This window comes from Solanum dulcamara, chromosome 3 (assembly GCF_947179165.1).
Source record: "Solanum dulcamara chromosome 3, daSolDulc1.2, whole genome shotgun sequence".
Taxonomy (NCBI): Eukaryota; Viridiplantae; Streptophyta; class Magnoliopsida; order Solanales; family Solanaceae; genus Solanum; species Solanum dulcamara.
This window is the reverse complement of record NC_077239.1, coordinates 73092661-73113681: the sequence shown is the minus strand read 5'-3', so window position 1 is coordinate 73113681 and position 21021 is coordinate 73092661. Positions and strand designations below refer to the sequence as shown.

The window sequence follows — 21021 nt, the reverse complement described above, 5'->3', positions numbered from 1 at the left end:
CACCGCCAACCGCTAACATCAATCAACTTCAACATCACAACCCTCACAACCACCACCAACCACCTTAATTACACTAGTCGCTACTACACCAGCCGCCTCCACCTTCCTTGATCACACTAGTCGCAACTACACCAGCCACCTCCACCTTTATAACTACCATCATTACTAACCTGACCATCACTACAACAAATCATTTTCATCATCACTAACGAACATAAATATTTTTTTTATCTAATAATAATTTTTTAAATTAAATTTATAATTTTCTAATATATAATAATAGTTATTTTTATTTAAATTGTATATTAATTATGCTTATAAATACATATATTATACATGTTCAAATGTTGAAAAACAAACATATTAATCATTCATTGTAGGTCTGTTCAAAATATTAACCAAAAAAAAAGTTATTGATCTATTGATAATGAATTATTGGTTTAGCAGTTTTGATAATGATTTTAATTTTTTTAATTATCGGATTATCGATTCTTAACGGTTTGAGATTTTTTATTAACGAGTCAACCGCTAATTCGATAGTAAATTAATAAATTATATTTATACCATTCGGTAAATAAAATCCTTAATTTAAGATTTAGTTTCATACTTTTATTTTTGACTGTCTCAAACTCTGGGTTATTCTACAATGTGTCAGTATTTGTTTTTGAGCAATATGCAGTTTATCAATCTATGTGCATGGTTCATTTGGTTTGTAACCTTGTTTCTAAGTATTTTTCAATAATTTTTTAATCAAATCTTAATGATTAAATCGATAATCAAATCGATAACGATCAATAATTGATAAATCGATAATTGATACAATACATTAATGATTCTACACCAGTTAAGCACGTCTACAAATCAATAACCGATAAGTCAAATTAATAAAGTTCAAAATCAAATCGAACTAATTAATACACAATCTCAATTTATTATTTAAATATTAGAGACAATATCTTAATCATTAAATATATATTCAGATTGAAACTTTAATCTCAATAAAAAATAATGAGCCCCAAATGGAGAAAGAAAAATTCCCAACAAAATTTATTTAACTGAAAATCTTATACAAATAACAATTAAGAGGTGACACGAAAAGAGCAAGCCTCAGATAGTCGACCAGACATTACAGAGTCCTAACTCGAGGAGACAGAGCCGGTGCCTCCGCCTGCCCGCGTCGCGTCTACTGCCGTCGGTTGCCGCCTGCCGCCGCTTTTCCTCGTTTCAGGTAAGTGCCCTCTTTTTTTTTTCTTTTTTTTTTTTTTTTAAAAAAAGAATCAATTGAAGATTAAGAAAAATATTAAATATGTTGAAATTTTCTTGAAAAGAACTCAAATGTACACACCATATGAATTTAGACTAGTTCGAAGCTTGATTTGTGCTTGTTGAAGAAGCAATTTCGATTTTTTTTTTTATCTGTATTTGAAGTTTTTGAACTCCATGTTAAAGCTATTGAAGTTTTCTGCTCGTTGAAGGCTTGAAACCATGAATTTGATTTCTGATTGTCAATGTCCTAAGTTTTCTTATTCGTAATTTCGTATGGTTGAGTTGAGATTCTGTTCAGTTATCCATTACTATTATTATGTGTTATTGTGTATTTCATATTATTGATTTATGCTTGTGGATGTCTTGTATTTATTAGAAGTTTTAGATCCTTTTGTGATAAGATGATAGTTTTTTGAGTCCTTAGAAAGTTTAGCAGGTAAATCGTGTATGAAGCTTTTCTTTTGTTTAGCTACTTCTGCTAGAGCTTTTTGGACTTGTGGTATGTATTTTGGTTCTTTCAAGCTTGATTGTCAAGTAGTATTTACTATTTTCTGCATATGGTAATTGCATAGTTTCGCACAGCTTCTATGTTCTTGGCTGCTGCACAGCTGCTATGTTTTTTCTTGGCTGCTAGAATTGAGTTTCGCACTACTGCTATGTTCTTCTTGGCTGCTACAACTGAATTTTGCACAACAGCTATGTTGTTCTTGGTTGCTACAACTGAATTTTGCACACCTGCTACAACTTTATTCTTGCACAGCTGCTGTGTTCTTCTTGGCTGCTGCAGCTGAAGAAAAAAAAAGTGAAAACTAAAAGATGACAACTTCATCCTAAGTAGGAGGGAAAAGATAAGAAACATTCAATTGAAGTGTATATAGAAAGAGAAAAAAAGAACCTTGAGAGATTTAGAACATAGCAGGTTACGAATCATCATGAATTTAATCCTTTAAACACCTACTTTTAGTAAAAATATGTCAAAATAAAAAGCCAATATGGCAGGCCCAAACCAAAATTAGAAAAAAAACGAAGTAATTTCGTTTAGGTTATTGGTGCACCAAATGAAACATTGAAAACCGATTAAACCGAACTGAAATTTCGTAAACCGAGCCTGACCAACGACGTCCACCCCTATTTCCAAAAGAATTTAATAGTGGATGAAGATCTTATTTTTACTTGAAAAATGTTGAAGTTAAAAAAATATTTTCTTCTTTCATTACGTTGGAAATATTTAGACCTTAAATTAAACCACTCAAATCCTTATATTAGTAAATAAAGTATCTTACAACAAAATCCAAGATAATGTATTGCAAATACATGTCTAACATCTTACTAAGTTGAGTGAGCACCCAAATATATATAATAACTAGTTATTATTGTTTTAATACCTATAAAATTAGTTTAGCCATATTTATGAAGAGAGATAAGGGTAAATTAGTAAATAATATTTCTTATTATATCTTCAGGGGCGTGCAATACAGAAACTACTAATACGAAACGGAGGGAGTACATTCCATAGCCAGAATTTCAGAGACCTTACTCCCCAAATGAACAGAAATGCAACGGGCAATCATGTCAGCAATTCCTCTACCCTTTCAATATACACATTCTCTCAAGCACTTGTTCTCCCTTTACCCTTTCCAAAAGCCCCTTATCCAGGTTTTCTCTCAGCCAAGAAAGATTACAACTACTGCAAGACGACTGTTTTCGCTGAAACCCCTTTCAGTTTCATCCCCAATCAGGAATTGTGGGGATGAAAAAATCGATCCCAGATACTTATCTTGCTCGATGCCTCACAAGAATCCTCTCAAAGTGGCGGTTTTGGTTAGTGGCGGCGTTGATAGTAGCGTGGCTCTTCGGCTACTTCATGCTGCTGGACATTCCTGCACTGCTTTCTATCTCAAGATTTGGTTTCAAGTATGTAATTTTACTACTTCTGCCCCAAATTAACTACTCTTCGTTTAAGTTGCCATGCAAAGTTGAAGAATATGGGTTGTTTACTACTATCCCTCCGTCTCTATCCCTTTTGATAGATCAAAATAAGTGTAGCAGTGTCTTATTTTAGCGGTAGTGTTAGATTTTTCTTAAGACAAGTTTTTGTAAACTAATTGTACCTTGATTCTCAGATAAATTATGCCAATTACTAATGTATAGTTTAATACCTAAGATAAAATGATGTACGTATTAGTTAAGAATCAAATGTTGTAGCAGTTATGAAAGATTAAATTAGTAATGAGAATTGTATGATGCTGACCTACACTCTATTAGCTATGTGAAATTTATACCAGGGATGGCTTTCCTTATACCTTAAACAAAATGAGCCCTTAATCTTTTTAGTTTCAAGCAGTTTAAACAATTATCAAGTGTATTGCCTTTTCTTTTGTAGGAGGACTTTGAGAACTTTTGGTCTGAATGCCCATGGGAGGATGACTTGAAATATGCGAAGGCTGTTTGTGACCAGGTCACTCGCTTTTCCTTGGTTATTTTCTCTTTTTATGTATTGGTCTGGAAGAGAATTTTGATACATTATAAGACGTAGTGTCATCTCTGTAGTGATAGTTCCGATTGATTTTGGTTAAATTTCTGCTAAATGCTAGTTACTCACTGCATTATTTGCTGGTTTCTTTTTATTATTGTTAACTTTTTTTGGGTGGGGCGGGGACGGGGCGATAGATCCATCAAATTTGCAACACTTGTTAATTACGTCAAAGGCCTGTGGAGAATTAAAATCTATTGTTAATGGACAAGCTTATACAACTTCCTGGCCTGGCTGTGGAAAAAGGGAAAAGGATAACTATACCAAATAGTTTAAAATAAGATTCAATCGGAATTGTTTTCGGACATGACACACTTTACCTTTTGCACATAATCCAGATTATGGGTCATTGTTTTTTTCCTGGTCTTGCATTAGTAATCTGATATTTCCCACTATGTTTCCGCAAGTGCTTTTCAGGTTGATGTTATGTTTCCACAAGCTCTTTTCACGTTGATGATTCCTGTTATGGAGGGAAGGAGGGAGGGCGAGGGTGTTTCTCTTGTATTAGTTAGTTTGATATTTCCAATTAAGTTTCGACAACATTTGTTTTTGGACTTCTCAGGTTGATGTACCATTGGAAGTTGTCCATTTGACCGATGAATATTGGAATAATGTGGTATGTTTCTGGTTAATTTTCAGCTGCTTTAATTGCACATTTTGTCACCCTATGAATGGAACTTTATTTACCTTAGATTGGGTTTCTATACAAAGGTTTCTTTATGTGATGCAATATAAATATAAGTGGGGGGCTACTGATGAAAGCTCCGGCATAATATTAGTTTGTTTTTTGATTAGTTAGTTTTCCATGTTTAGGTGTCATATATCATTGAGGAGTACAAATGTGGCAGGACTCCAAATCCAGATGTCCTTTGTAATACTAGAATAAAATTTGGTCAGTCATCTTATACGAAAAGCAATCCACTATTCTTTAGTTTCTCAGCCTGAAAGTGGCAAATTTATTTTCAGGTGCTTTTATGGATGCCATTAGTGGAATGGAATTTGACTTTGTTGCTTCAGGACATTATGCAAAGATTGTCCATGCATCTACTGCACAGCTAGACGAACCTTCTATCTTGGAATTGTCAAAAGATATGGTGTGTTTTTAATATTCATATATGTTTATTAGAGCCTCTTACCATATTTTGTTTTGTAAAGTTTGATATGTTTACTTGAGAAGGGGAGATCTTGAAGATGAGAGTGGTGGGAAAGAGTCTTGCTTCATTGTAGGTAAAAGGATAAACATATGGGAAATTGAATAGACTTAGGCAGCTATCCATGATTGGAAATTAAACATTATGGTCAAAAAAAGTTCTTTTCTTAAGAGTCGGGCATTTAGCAGTTGAGGATTGGATGTTTGATTTAACACCTTCACAACTAACCTAGCCTCTGATGCTTTTAATCAGATTTCTTCTTTGATCTTTTCATTGACATTTTTCACGACCGTCTGTATACTTCTTTCAGTTAAGTTTGGGATGTTTCTTGAGATATTTTACATTTGGTTCTTAACTTGAAAATATAGTAAATGTGATGAAGCGTCTTATTGAGAAACGGGTTTATCTCATAATGAAATTTGTGACGTAGATCTCCAAATTATGCTTTAAAACAGAAAAACAACCAAAGCGAATATATCATTCTGTTGAAGGTTCATATGTAGAATCAATACTGCTCCAAGTGTGAACATTATCTGGGAGTTCATCATCTTTTGATCACAGGAGAAGTGGTTTAATTTGCCACACCTTGATTCCTGATTTACTGACAGTTGTATATCTTACACCTTTTCCTATGCGTAGAGAAGCATTGCAAGGTTATAAGAGTAATTGGATTATATTTTGTTTGTTTGATATGTACACTTCCACAGAATTTCTCTTGTAAATAAAGGAAAATCTTTTTTGATTTGGTGAAAAAACATACAAATGAAAAACTGGTTCGACTTGGGCAGATTGGGCTATAATTCACAGTTTTGCCCAAATTGGCCAAATGTCCAAATCCATTTTGATTCGAGTGAATTTCCGACTGGATGGATCATGAGCCAATTATTGACTCAACTTTTTTTGACCGGCCTAAATTTAGCCCGACCTTCCTATTTGACACCCCTAAGTTTGTGAGGGTAGCATGTTGTGCAAGTGATGTTCTCCTTTTTTTCATTGGAACCTTAGATTGGAAGACTCTTCAAAACCTCCTGCCTATTTGTGGCATACTTGGTTCTTTTCAGAATTCTCATGTCGTATTATAACTAACAGTAACATTAAATAACATATGAGTGACATTCTTTGAAATTCCATTTTATATATTCAATTTTTATGTATTTTGGAAGTTTTGTCTATAAATGCAACTTCTGTACTCTAAATTCATGATGTTTGTGCTTGCTTTTAGCTTCATTTGATATTCCTAAAACTCTAAAGCGTCCTTGCTCCCGAGTTTTTCGTTCACTTTTTTGGGTCAATCCAGATGATTTCTTATGTCTGCAGTGGTGCTGTTTCAGGTCAAGGACCAAACCTACTTCCTTTCTCATCTCTCACAGGCTCAGCTTAAACGACTTATTTTCCCACTTGGATGTATACAAAAGGTGAGGTGAGGCTGTTATCTTTGCACTTATCTTCTTTACAATAAATTTTTAATAATCAAATATTAACTCGTAGAGAGTGAATCTGTCTTCACCCTCCTTTCTTCTGGGGCGTGATCGTTTGAAAATTTCAAGTCTTCATTGAGCTGAATCGCTCTTAATCTTTCATCACATATATGCAGGATGAAGTCCGCATGCTTGCTAAGTCATTTAATCTACCAAACCAAGACAGGAAGGATTCACAAGGAATATGTTTTCTCGGCAAGGTCTGTTTTACCAGCACATAGTCAGCTACATGATTTTTTTTTTTTTTTGGTATAAGGTGTTGTTTGGCCAACCTTTGTCATTCTCATGGAGTAAATCAAATAAGTTACTAACTCATTTAGCTATTCTGCTGGTAAGTTGTAATCAGTTAATTAGCTTTCTTAACCATGATTCATGAGTATCATTTGCTAAATAACAATGTATGAGCTTTCCGAATTAGTTGCGGCAGACAGTAATTGTGTAAACTTGTCTATGAGAAGTGGGTGGGATTTACAATATTTTTACTATATTTAAGATAATTTTATATCAGTCTGCCAGTGCCAGCGTGGTATAAAGGATGTGGAGGTTCATAGTTTCCATCCACCAGTACAAGTAATATAAGTAATTTCATAACCATGATCAGCTCTATATTCAAAGCTTCATCTTCTGCATAGAAGTCTACACAACAAAAGCTTTAGTCATAGAGTCATCTTGTAGCTATATACTTTCTTAATTTTGTTAGATTTTGCACACTTCTCCAAAAAGATTAAGTTTTGTTCTAATTTTTGGAAAAAGTTCAGTTGTCCCCCAAAGATCTTAGTGTCAGTTCCATTTGGAATTTCAGATAAAATTCAGTGAATTTGTTGCTAGACACATTGGAGAATCAGAAGGTATTATATTGGAAGCAGAGAATGGAGATTATCTTGGAAACCACCGTGGCTTTTGGTTCTATACTATTGGCCAGCGCCAAGGTTTACGTCTTCCTGGAGGGCCCTGGTATGCGCTATGAGCTCTTTCTTAATATATGTAGTATCTGTTGTCTCATGTGGTTAAGCAATTTGATTATCTCTTATATTCAACTGTTTTTTGTGGTGTTATTAACCACCTACCGCTCATGGCTGCTTGATCTTCAACAAGATGATAGTTGCGATAATCCACACTAAACAGATAACAAAATGCTTGCATTGTCATCTTATGGTCCTGGCCTTCATGACATTTAGGACTTCTTGAGAAGTTAGTCACATCAATCCGAATGTGTCAATCTTTTCCATGTATCTTTAAATGAACCAATTAGATATCTTGCTTGCTTTGTAGGTATGTTGTGGAGAAGGATATTAAAAATAATGTTGTCTATGTATCAAGAAATTATTTCTCTGTTGACAAGAAAAGACGGTTATTTCGCGTTGGATCCTTGAAATGGCTCAGTGGTTTACTTACTAGACAAATCAATGAGCTTCAATGCAAGGTAAATCTTTCCTTTTCTCCCCATTTTATTTTCTTTTTCTTAAGTTTAATGGCACCTTTTACTTATGGAAGAATGTCCAACATGAGCTTAGGTTGTAAAGAGCAAATGTTAAGATGTGCGTGACATGGCACACAAGTGAAATACAGTTGACTTTCTTGGATTTTGGTTCTGTCGCCTTGATTATTTTATTTTGGGAGCACTCTTGTCATATTTAAGTTTTGCATTGTGAGCTTGGTAACACTAGAATTTCAGAGTCAGAGGTGTTGGTGTACAAGCAAATGCTCATTTTCAATTGTTCTGTAGGTTCGTCATGGTCCTGGTTTTTACAACTGCAGCTTGGTCATGGAAGTTGATCAACATGGCCAGGAAGTTGCAGTTGTCAGGTTATCTGGAGATGATCAGGGTTTGGCAGCTGGACAGTTTGCGGCCTTTTATGATGGAAGGACTTGTATTGGTTCTGGCATAATACTAGAGTCATGGGATGATCAGGGATATCCTATTTGTGAGAGGGCTCTTGAAATTGCTCGAATGGAAGATAAATCAAAGCTCGGGAAACCAGTCAAGATAATGGTAAAACCAGAGCCTAGTGTTACTACAATCTGATCATGACTACCAGGCAAAATAATTCTAGAACTATTTTCAACATGAAAGCTTTCTCAACAACGAGATTTCGCCTGATTTGGTATCCATTAAATAGGCTGCAATAGCTTGAAGAACAGCAGGGTGACAAAGTGTTTTAGGCTCTATTCTTGTGAACTCTCGAAATTTATCAGTAGTAGTCTCTACCTTCTCAAGGTAGGGTTAAGGTCCGTGTACACTATACTCTCCCTAGACCCCACCCGTAGGATTACAATGGGTTTGTAGTTGTTATCAGGAGGGATAGTGAATTATGCACCTGATACTGGACTGGTTGGTTGGTTGATCTTCAGTTATAGAGGAACTAGTGTCAATGGGATGGACCAGTTGCTTCCTGTCATGTAAAAAACCACAACAGTTCTTTCTTGCTCTCAGTGTATCAGTTGAATTTTCTTGGCTTTGAGAAAAAAAGTATTTGTCCAATTATAGCAAATATCATATCACTGTTAATCTCAAATATATGATGTTTAATTTTATGACAAGCAAATGACTCTTTACTTGAATTGGCAACGGATAATTAGAACTTAGAAGCATATTGAGAGCGTGATGATGCATTTTTGAACTAGTGCTTGTTGGCTTAGCTTATTTAAAATAGTTTATAAGCTGCTTTAAATAAGCTAAGTCAAACAGGTTCAATTATTTTTTGGATTTATTTTAGGGATGATTACTTAAATCTCATAGTGAAAAAGTCAATTACAATTTATCCCGACTTTTTTGGTAATTACCTGAATTTTCTTTTTTTTTCCAGATTTCTGATACATACGAATGATGCTGATACATCGCGATTTGATATATAAGTTCTTTTTATGATACATCGCTAGTTGATACAAACCAAACATTGTAATATCAATAAAATTTATGAATCAGCTTATAACACCTAATATATCATGAACACAACAAAAATAGCAGTAAAACTTATGTTTTACTGATACATTGTGTGTTTGTTTTGTATCAACTAGCGATATATCATGAAAATGACTTGTGTATCAAATCGCGATGTATCAGCGTCATTCATATATATCAGAAGAGGGATTTTTAAAAGGAAAAATTACTTGATTAAGTGCTTTTTAAAAATTAATTACTGATTTTAGCGATATTTTTTATTTATTACTATTTATAGCAATATATAGCAATATTATGATAAATCTACACTTGTATTAAAAGTGAATTATGCATACAATATAAATGTATTATAAGTGTTTTAAAATATATATTATGTTTGTGTAGTAAGAAACTAACATAATGTATTATAAGTTTATTAAAATATGTGATAAATGTATTATCCATCTATAAAACTTGTATTATATATGTTTTATAAATAGTTCTCTGCAATATGTATTAAAACTGTATTATAAATGTATTATAAGTGTTCAGTGAAATTATTTTTTTATTGCTATAAATGGTAAATATTTTCTTAATATTGTATATTTATGTAAGTTTCTCATTTTAAATTTTTTACAAATGGTAGGAAATAATTGAAAATATAGGAATATAAGGTGTGTAATTTGATAATTTTTTCTTTATTTTAAGCATAAAATGACTTTAAGTTGGCCAAATACTCAAAAAATTGAAAGCTATTTTCGGAAACTTATAAGCTAATCCAAAAGGGCTCTAAGTAGCTTGTCCTCCATTGAAAATAAACAAAACAAAGGGCAAATTACACCCAGTGCCATTCGGCCAAAGTAACTACTAAAAAAATGGTCAATTCGCTGTATAGGCCTGTATAATCAATGTATATTTCATGTATAATCAAGCTATATTCAGTTTTTGAGTGTATCATAATGTATATTCAGTGTATAGATATGTATAAGTAATTTATATTGTATAGTCAGTGTATAGTCACTGCATATTTTTTATGATTTTGGCTATTTTATATGTAAATAAACTATGGCTATATTTGTTGTAAACTAATTAGTTTATTGTATATATTTGAAATTGCCCCAATAAACAAATTACCTAAGATATTCATAGAACAATTTCTCTCTTTTTTATTTTTTTCCCATCCAGTATTCGCTACCCGCTTTGGAGCAATTTATACGTTCAAGATGAGTTTTTAGATTACCATTAATCTAATTAATTTTTTAAAAAATACATGTCCAAACATAATTTTATTTTTTCAAATATCATTTCACTCGTCATAAAAGAATAAGCAAGAAATATACCTTTGATGGCCTTTTATAAAAAAAAAAAGATTTTAGGCCGCTAATTTTATTTAACCGGTTACATACAAGAAGATGCTACAACGATCATTTAATAGGATTACAAAAAAGAATAAAGCTTAGGAAAGAACTATGAACCAAGGTATCTCACTTTGACTTCTTTCCCAGCATCTGTTTTATCACTTCATCAATGTACAATATACCTTTGCCCTTGTAAACTTTAGGAGGCTTGCAACTCCTTACAGACTCAACACAATATAGTATATTCATATAGTTATATTTTTAGTTTACATTCACATAATTATTATTTATTTATTCTTGTAAAAGTGTTTATACACCAGATATATACTGTAATATTATTTACTTACTATATACACCATATTCATATTATATTAGTGTATAAGAGGTATTTGTAGTTTTGTACGTATTTTTACACTGTTATCCTACAAACTTTAACCCACTAAAATAGATCAAAAAGATCACCAAATAGATCAAATTCTCGTCGAACAGCTTCAAATTTTTAAATACAACTTCAAAATGACTTCCCAACAAATTTCAGTAATCCATTTGTCAAAAATTTCAACAAATCACAAACCCATTTGTGTGATTTCAGGCATTTAAAAACCTCAACATGAGATTTTTAATTTTTCACTTTGACACACCGAATAATGTTTAAATGTGCTAAACATGACTATCACTCTCAAATCTCAATCAATTTTTAAGCATTAAAAAAAGAAAGAAAAATCATGATTATAGCTTAAGAAAACACTGTCTTAAGTATTTTAAATTATAGTTAAAATCAGCCTAATTGATTAATATTTGTAAAAATGAGATAATTGGGGTTATACACTTGGACAGAGTGATACTGAGAACATAAATCTCTATATTTTCTCCTCGAAAATTTATAAAAGTACAAAAGGATATATGCTCAAACTAATTTTACATTTTTAACAAAGAAAATACTTTTCTCTAGTGTCCTCAATGAAGAGTACCTGCAGTCAGTAGTGTAGTACAGTAGAGGGGCAAGTGAAAACACAGATAAATAACATGGTTAGGAAGAAAAAATATTTTATCCTCAGCTCATTCCTTAACTAATGCACATGAATTAGAAGTAGGAAACTCTTTTACAAAAGCAATCTATCTTTTTCAATTAAAGGGTGACATAGTGCAACCCAATTCAGCTGAATAGATTCCCAATCTCTTTTAACTTGCATAATTGACAGTCCAAGAAAGGCAAATCCAAATGATGAGTTGAAAACTATTTCCTTCTTGTTGATGTGCTCCGTCGTTCAGCTTCTTGCTCAGCAATTCGCACATGGAATTCTGCTTCAAGCATCTCATGTACACCAAGGTTCAAAGATAAGCTCAAGGTAACTGTCTCCATTACAGAGTCCAAATTAACCATGAAGCCTAAAGCAGAGAATACCGTGATGGCATTTGCTATCCTGCATATATATTGTCTTATTTCCAGTGGTGTATCAGTTGGTTCTTCACTAGAACCTGGTAAGCTTGCTGAATGGGTGTTCTGTGGATCAGACTTATTTACTTGATCCTCCACCATGGCATCTTTTACATCAACATGTTCCCCAACCCAAATAAATCCATTGCAGCCAAAAATCAAGTCAACTCCATATTGATCTAGATGGTGGAAATGCTGTTTACGCCTTTTCACTAGATATGGAGGGATTTTGAGTAGTTTCCCTCTTTCAAGCTATTAAAAAAGAAAAATAGAATTGTTCAGAAGAATTCAACAAGTAGAAATACCAAATCATCCGATCACATTTTCTCAAAAAATTGATAAACAATGTCTGAAATCTGAAACATATTCAAGGGCCTAAACAAAAATTGCAAAGCTTTCCGTCTCAAAAAAAATTGCAAATCTTTGGTGTAAAATGAACATCTCATTCCACCCCCACAAAAAAGAGACGTAACATGACGAGAAGCAACTGAAAAGTATATCTCTATGTGATGGTGATGTCAGCATGTAAAAGGCCTTCTTGCCAGCACGTAAAGCAAAATAGCAATCTAATGCAGATCATGTCAAGGTCCTCCGTATTATCTATTCAAACTTTATGGTTAGATTCATCTGCTCTGGTAAAAATTCTGCCGTTTGTACCCTGAGGTTTTAACTAATATTGTCCTTTATGTCAGAGATAGATTCATTTTAATCCTTTAAAATATATATACAGTTTAGAATTTATCATCTCTCAAGTTCAATAACAGTAAGCAGATTTGGTCAAATTAACAGGAAGCAAAATATATGTGGTTGACCTCAAAGACCATCGATTCTGCCAAACACACACTCGTCCTAACACATGGACCAGACAAACAAAACATATTTTTAAAACGGGTTGGAAAAGCAAGCACCCAAACCTTAAAGTCTCACTTACCTCAAATTACAACTCAAGCACGCTTTCCAATAAAGCAAAAATATGCTCTGGGATCACCTCAGACTACAAAGATTTTTTGTTTTGAGGTGATTTGAGAGTATAGTTCTGCTTTATTGAAAAGGGCGCTTGAGTTATGAATTTGAAGTAAGTGAGACTATAAGATTTGGGTGCTTGCTTTTCAAATCCGTTTTAAAAATGTGTTTTCTCTGCTTGGTCCATGAGTTGGGACGAGCGCATATATTTTATTTTCAAGTACACTAAACTCTCTTTATAAATTGTTTCATGGTGTGATATGGCTATGAGCCATGAGGTTGGGGCATTGCTTGGTCCATGAGTTGGGACGAGCGCATATATTTATTTTCAAGTACACTAAACTCTCTTTATAAATTGTTTCATGGTGCGATATGGCTACGAGCCATGAGGTTGGGGCATTGTGTATGCTGTTCGCCAAGGTATTGGTTGATTTTGTTCATAATCATTTTTTTTCTTGATGACAAGGGAAACCCGCAACCGCTACCCTTTGGGTGCGCACAGGGTAAAACTCCCGCTCTTAGGCAATAGTTCGCAAACCACACAGAAGCGGTAACTCGCACTAGGCAAGCCCGGTTCATAATCGTTTATGACAAGTCCTTAGTGAATATTGTGTGAAGATATGTAGTGTCCCTGGCGAACATTTATTTGGACCTTATTGAGTATTACATTATGAATACAATTATGTGCATATTATTTTTGTGCTCACTGTGTGTTTTTATTTTCTAACATTTGTTCTAGGGTTATTTAAAGTGACGGATTGAGGATCTTACTAGGTTATATTTATGTATAACTCACTATTGCAGACGACGAAGCTAACAGTTGAAGAGTTTGCTAGAGTTGATCTAGTTATAGAGGTGAGCCGCTGCATTGTTCGTGGAGGCTGTCAAAAGAGTCTTTATCATTTATTTATTGGGTTTATAGACCCAACGTCGAGCCTTTTGAGATTCTCTTAGATGCTCCATGGTCTAGTGTGGGGTTTGGGCAAGAGTTTCAAATTAATATTTGAAGATACTAATTATTTTGTAATTAATTATCATATTGTTTGGGTACTTATTTGATTTATTAAATGTTGAGAATTAATGGTTAAGATATAGGAATGTGATTTCGCCTAGCTGGTGGTATGTGCTGGGTGCTAATCAAGTCTAGGGGGTAATTTGGGTCGTGACAAAGAACTCATTAGACCATAGAAAATTAACATTAACTTCTAAAACTTCATCAGACATATCATGTTCCTGCTTCCTACAAGCAAGCAACTCCATCCCAGCTATTATGGAAGACTATTTTGCGCCTTTTTAAATGGAAAACGTTTAATCCATGGTTTTTATCAACCGTAAATCCATCTACCTAAAATCTCTTGTAAATGCTAGAAACATGTATCCCCACCTTGTGGAGATTGAATATTGTATCCAAGTCCTACTGTCACAGAAAGCTCTTATGGTCAAATAGGGAGGGGGAAGGAAAGCTGAGAGAAAATTGAGGTGTCTATTTCCAACTTGATAATCAATACAATAACTATGAAATAAAATTTTATGTTCTAATTTCAATTCTGAGAACACACCTTTCCGTACTTTTGGCTTCTAGCTTGGAGGTGTAGACTCCCATCATGTTGGAAACCACGAACTTCAGCCTGAAGATGGGCAATTTCACTTGTATTACTATACTTGCAGAAAATAAAATAAAATAAAAGGGGTATGACATGCATATATAAACAGTAAGGACAGACGAGACATAGTTGCATTCATCATAATCCACAGATGCATGCCACACCTAAATGGTCCGTTCAAGAATTTGATAAATAATCAAAAGAACTGGGGAGCTTACACATATGACATCATTCTCCACAAATATGCTTCGCATATTGAGTTCATCAATTGCTGTTCGCCGCCTCTGGAATTATAAAATAAGAGGAAGTAGTTAATTTTAGTATGACTATGACCATGACTCTTAGAAAGACCTAAAAAATGCAACATGATGACAGAAATCCAGGGAAGCAAAAAGGAAAAGGACAAGGAAGTGTATATTTGCTTCACGGGACAAGCTTCAAAAGTTGTATCTGCTCTTCATCTCGAGCCACAAGTCAAGATCCAACTTCTATAGACATGTCACTCTTCTAACTCTTTAGTTTCAATACCATGGGAACTTCAGATCTCTTTAACACCAGTGTCAGGCAGTGGGTTTATTTATTGAACAATCGATAAATTTACTGTGCTGTTATGACAAATTTAGAGAATGGAATTGTGGAGAAACTTGTTGCCCATGAAGATCAAACTCTTTGAATGTTGAGATGCAGCAGTGTTCTTTTAAATATGAGATTTTGCATAGAGTTAAAAGCTGGACAAAGTTTAACTTATGCTGGCAGGCAGAAGTGAATCCATAACAACCACAGGTCCACAACAAATGTGCATCAATCCCAAACAAGTTGGGGTTGGTCATATGAATCCATGCTATCTTGGAATTACAGATCCATTGGGCTATTCTATTCATGTTACCAGAGGAAGTTAAAGAGACAACTTCTTCAAAGTGGACCAAAGTTGGTCCCCTGCTGCTAAAGTGAAATAGACTAGGGTCTTCAAGTCTCAGAGGGGAAGGGGGGTTGAAACTGAAGAATTTGGAAAAATGATATAAAAGCCATAGGTAAATCTTTTTAGCTCTTTTTTCTCTATGATTTCAATACACAGGGTTTAGTGGGTACATAGGGTGAAATAAAGGAGATCCTGATTTCAGTGCTCAACAGATTCCTTATAAATGTTTCTTTACATGCAGAAAAGATGCAATAAGGACTCCAAATTACACAATCTTGACTGGTGAACTATCAAGCAAATATAATCGTCACATAATGGGACCAAAATCAATTCAGAGATCATGCTCAAATGGGCTTACAGATATTGTAAGCAATAACCTGAATACCATCTGGAAGATTCATTGAGGAGAGCATTAGTACAGCGTCTTGGCTGAAATTAATTTCCAATCTCCATCTCTTTGGAGCAACCTTAACATAAAGAACATTAATAATCATTAGATATATATCTAAGCACAAGAAATCATTAATATTTCTTGTCAAACTAAATGGAGACAAGTAAAAAGGAGGACACAAGTGTTCTTTTCCTTTATGTTCTCTTAGTGCCCTTTCTGTGAAACTCAGCACCAAAGGTACGCACTTTTTAGATTGTCCATATTTTACCCTCAGTTAATTTTCTGGGATCCTCTTCCTTTCGAACTATAAACACGGGAATCATTGAAATAGCTCTTAGATTGAAAGAGAATGATTCCTATAATATAATGTGGAAGCTTATATATTTTACGAACAATAGATAGACTAAAAAAAACCACCATGATCATGCTAGGGAAACCTGAAGAGCCAACAGAAATAATTTAACTGTCTATTCTATCCCCTACAAATACCTGGGTTTACATTAGGAGAGAATTGTATTTTGCTAAGTGAACTGTGAACAAAGTGCTCCCGGGTTTGGCAGGTAGGAGAGAATGGTATATTGAAAAGAAGTTGATTCCAAGCCTTGAACTCCAAAAAGACCAATTACCATTGCGACAGGTCTTGTCTTAATTGAGGTTTCTAACTACTACAGTACTACCCAAATCAGATTCAATCGACTAGAAACAAATTGTCATAAGACTAGCAGCAAACTTCTAATTAAAGCACCTAAACATAAAAGGAGCAAAGATTACCCAAATTTACAATAACTGACATAAGAAGTAGCAGAAAATAAAACACCTTAACATGAAAGGAGCAAAATTGACAAGGGAACACAGACTCACCTCAATAACACGGCCAACTATAATATCACCAATCTCCGGCTTGTACCTATATTAAAAAAAAAAAAAAAAAACTTTTACAGCTTAAAAATTCACTTTAAAAACTAACTAATCAACAAAATTCTTATCAAAAACACTAAACCTGGCCCTTAAAGGTCTAACATAAACAAGCTTGTTCACCCGCTCAACCACTCCACATACAGTTGCTACCACATTATTGCCCATCTCCAACGTTCCATGTCCCCTTCATCAACATACAAAACATGGGTCAAATACCAAAAATTGGAAACATGAAATTAACACCCATTTTCTTAATTTGTACAAAAAGGGGTTGTAAAGTAGATACAAATGATTGATACAGAAGAACTCGACTACTTACTTGAGGGCGGCATCTTCGTCGACTGGAATGGTGTCTGCGACAATGACAGTGGCATTGGAATTAAGCTTTGAAGAAAGGGATTCCAACTGCGTTAATGCTTTTTCTAATCTTAGCTTTTGGGTGTTGCTGAAAGATAGTTGTATGCCTCTCATTTCTCTGATTTTGCCAAGAGAAGAAAGAAGAAAAAGAAGAATCCAAGAACTACTGTTGCAGAAGAAACCCTAAAACCTCTCTTAAACCCTTTTTGCCAAGCTTCTATGAAATTAACAAAAAGAATCTTTATTTTTTAGATTTTTTTTTTTAGAATTATAGATTATTTATCTATTTAAATAATACTAATGGCAAAGATTGATAAGGTGAGTTAGTTGACAAACGGAAGTCAAGTACAGAGGTTCTCAAATCGTTCGCCTTTAAAATGTCACATATGCAAATGCTTTACACAATCATTTTGGATTATACTTGCATTTTCTGTATCATCGTGGTTGTTGGTATAAAGCGAGGGTATTATTATTTTACTGATTTGTCTGTCTCCAATAATTAATTATCATTGATCACGTCCTATAAGGATCATCGAATCAATAGTAATAAGTCGAAGTGAATTTTAACATGACTTTTTTTTTCCAAGTAGATATTCAAAAACACTTGCATAGAATCGGCCAAAGTTTTCATAATACTAGTAAAAGATTTTCTCAAGTTATTTAATCAAGAAAAAAGTGTCAAAATGTCATTAAACTATGCGAAATGAATAAAAATGTCTTTCATTCATAGATGATTCAAAAATGTGCTTGCTATCAATAATTTGATCAAAAAATATCCTTGTCGTCGATATAAAAATAAAAATAAACATTTTTATTAGTTGAATAAATTGTGCATACACTCCTTAACATTAAGCTCTTAGATGTTCATCCATTTTCACATCACCAAAATAGATACAACTCTTCTCATTATTTGCCACCAGATTAAATGTGACAGAGAACACAGTGAAGCAGTCATACAACTTGATGACAGATTGCCAGTCAACACAGAAATTAATTACTTTGAGATAATTAACTTTTGTATCCTTGTACTAAGAGTATCAACTTCAAAGTAAATTAGCTATGAAAAAATCTACTTAATTTTTGTATTCTCAAAATTACCCTTAGACAATGTTTTAAATATGGTTAATAGGTATTAAGTAATATGATATTCACCCTTATGAATAAGAGTGGACATAAATCATCGAAAATTAAATTAGAATTGATCATACTGAATCGAAGTTTGAAAGATCAATATTTGATATCTATTTTTATTATCAGAATCAAACGTTGAAAATATCGAACTGAATACCAAATATTCACCCCTTCTTACTTATGGGGTTAGGTTGTTAATTATTGGTCATGAGCCCTCCAAAATTTAGATCGTGACATGAAAAATATTGTCACAATAACAACATAGTCACTATAACTTCAAAGGTGGGATCTGAATAAGAGAACGTGTATGTGTATGCAATCTTATCACGTGAAAGTAAAGAGACTATTTTGATTACTCGATATATATTTGTATTTAATACTTCTCTAATAAATAATAAAAGGCCATGAAGGTGAATAGTAATTTGTATGACACCAATATGTAAGGGTCCTTAGAAGAATCCTCCTTAGGTTATTCTCTCCCTCACAATTGTACCTAACTTTTTTATCCTTCCATTTTCTTTTATGAATCAATCATTTGTAACCTCTCTTAACCAGCCTCTAATGGCTGCTTCTCTTTCCTTTCTCCTAAACTTAACATTAATATTATTACTATATCAAATGCAAAGAGCTGGATGGCCTTTTGGAGCCTTTCTTCTCTTCCTCTCCTTGGCCTCCTGTCTCTCTTGCTTTCCCATCAAACCTCCTTGACCACAACCACCAACACCGATGTTCATGTTCACCTTAACATTCAACCTGAGGTGTCAGATGGACGGGTTGGGTCAAACTCTTCTGTATTCTGTGAGGCCCCTGCATTTCGCAATGGGGAGACTTGTGGTAATTTGGCCACGGACCGGATTCATGTGGCCATGACACTTGATGCTAATTATTTAAGAGGTACTATGGCTGCTGTGTTATCGATACTCCAACACTCAACGTGTCCTGAAGATGTCACATTTCATTTCCTATGGGTAAGACATGAACCCGAGGTATTTTCGAGCATTAAGGCAACATTTCCCTACCTAAACTTTAAGGTGTACCGGTTTGATGTCCATAGGGTCCGTGGCCTAATTTCAAAGTCTATACGTCAAGCTTTAGACCAACCATTGAATTACGCGAGGATTTATTTGGCTAATTTGATTCCTAATGAGGTGAAACGCGTAATTTATCTTGATTCTGACCTTGTCATGGTTGATGACATCGCGAAATTATGGAAGGTTGATTTAGGTGACAAGGTTTTGGCTGCACCAGAATATTGTCAAGCAAATTTCATGGTTTACTTCACTGAAGCATTCTGGTCTGATCCGTATATGCCAAGAACATTTGAGGGGCGAAAACCATGTTACTTTAACACAGGGGTGTTGGTAATGGATGTGGATAAATGGAGACATGGAAATTATACAAAGAAAGTTGAGGATTGGATGGTTCTCCAAAAGCAAAAAAGGATATATCAATTAGGCTCTTTGCCTCCATTCTTGCTTGTTTTGGCAGGAAATATAATGCCAATTGATCATAGATGGAATCAACATGGATTAGGTGGTGATAATGTTGAAGGTAAATGCAGGGAATTGCATCCTGGACCAATTAGCCTTCTCCATTGGAGTGGCAAAGGCAAGCCATGGTTGAGATTGGATTCAAGAAAACCGTGTAGTGTTGATCACCTATGGACTCCCTACGATCTTTATCGTTCCTCTAGACATTCATTTGAGGAGTAAATGTGTCACAAAGGTCGGATTCAGGATATAGATATTTACTAAATTTCTTTAATATAAAAAAAAATAAGATTTGAGCAAAAGCTACTGAGTTCACGTGAACCCACATATAACCCTATAGATCCGCTCTGATGAGCCAATCCATGGCATAAATGCTGAAACATATATTTAAGGTTTGAGGGAAGCATGTTTTGCATTAGGAAGAGAAGCAAGCATCAAATAAGGAAAAAAAATGAAAAAAATAAAATTTGTCAAAGTGAGAACATAAATAGATACTTCATAGTTTAATTTTGTTAGCTTAACACATGATCATTTTATATTTGGATAATATGTATTAAAGAAAGATGGCTATAAGCAAAGAATCACACTGATTAATTCCTCTTATATAAAACAGTATAGTGTTTTTTTTTTTTTGGTTAGCTTCTAACACATGATAATTACAGTATCTATGATTAGCTTTACTGTTTTTCAATTTGATTCCTAGTGTTGTCATACTCTCTTTCAGATTTGGTTGCCTAGGCTCCTTCAACTCTCTCTGGTTTAAGTGTCCATCGATCGGGTAGATCTATATTAAAGCAAACCTCAAGACAGATAATCTTTCGCATCCCTAGGGGGACATGCAGCCTTAAGAGCTTGAAGTCAATTTCAATGTACTTATTAATCAACCAACCAAAATGTTGTTGAAATACATAGAGAAAAATTACTAAAATTTCAACAAATACTAAATCATGAGCCCGTAATTATAAAAGATGTAATGTATTTAGTAGTATAAATCCATCAAGTTCATATCTTGAATATAACTTCTGATGAGAAAAAGTAGAGGACAGCCACAATCGAGAAATAAAAATCATTGGTTGATAACTTTTAGGGGTTGTTTGGTTCGAAGACAAGTTATGATTAGATTAATTATAATGGATTAGTTAT

General features: G+C 33.9%; 3 protein-coding genes across 4 annotated transcripts; 2 read left to right on the top strand and 1 right to left on the bottom strand.

Annotated features, from left to right (window-relative positions):
• Positions 1 to 1070: 1070 nt before the first annotated feature.
• Positions 1071 to 8944, top strand: LOC129882868 (uncharacterized). 2 transcript variants are annotated; one of them, XM_055957355.1, is made up of 12 exons: positions 1071 to 1228; positions 1703 to 1765; positions 2730 to 3180; positions 3650 to 3724; positions 4362 to 4415; positions 4613 to 4691; positions 4766 to 4893; positions 6282 to 6365; positions 6545 to 6628; positions 7231 to 7382; positions 7701 to 7851; positions 8155 to 8944. In XM_055957355.1, exons 3-12 carry the CDS (start codon positions 2821 to 2823, stop codon positions 8452 to 8454), a joined length of 1467 nt encoding a protein of 488 aa, XP_055813330.1. In that variant the 5' UTR covers positions 1071 to 1228; positions 1703 to 1765; positions 2730 to 2820; the 3' UTR covers positions 8455 to 8944. The 2 variants fall into 2 exon arrangements, with proteins under 2 accessions (XP_055813330.1, XP_055813329.1); XM_055957354.1 differs by lacking the exon at positions 1703 to 1765.
• Positions 8945 to 11673: 2729 nt separating this feature from the next.
• On the bottom strand, positions 11674 to 17501 carry LOC129882867 (exosome complex component RRP4 homolog). Its single transcript, XM_055957353.1, has 7 exons — positions 17220 to 17501; positions 16983 to 17084; positions 16844 to 16889; positions 15969 to 16058; positions 14891 to 14956; positions 14628 to 14696; positions 11674 to 12357 (listed from the first exon to the last, which is right to left on the bottom strand). Exons 1-7 carry the CDS (start codon positions 17369 to 17371, stop codon positions 11905 to 11907), a joined length of 978 nt encoding a protein of 325 aa, XP_055813328.1. The 5' UTR covers positions 17372 to 17501; the 3' UTR covers positions 11674 to 11904.
• A 1417-nt stretch (positions 17502 to 18918) lies between these two features.
• On the top strand, positions 18919 to 20353 carry LOC129882866 (probable galacturonosyltransferase-like 4). Its single transcript, XM_055957352.1, has one exon. It carries the CDS (start codon positions 19021 to 19023, stop codon positions 20098 to 20100), a length of 1080 nt encoding a protein of 359 aa, XP_055813327.1. The 5' UTR covers positions 18919 to 19020; the 3' UTR covers positions 20101 to 20353.
• Positions 20354 to 21021: the final 668 nt, after the last annotated feature.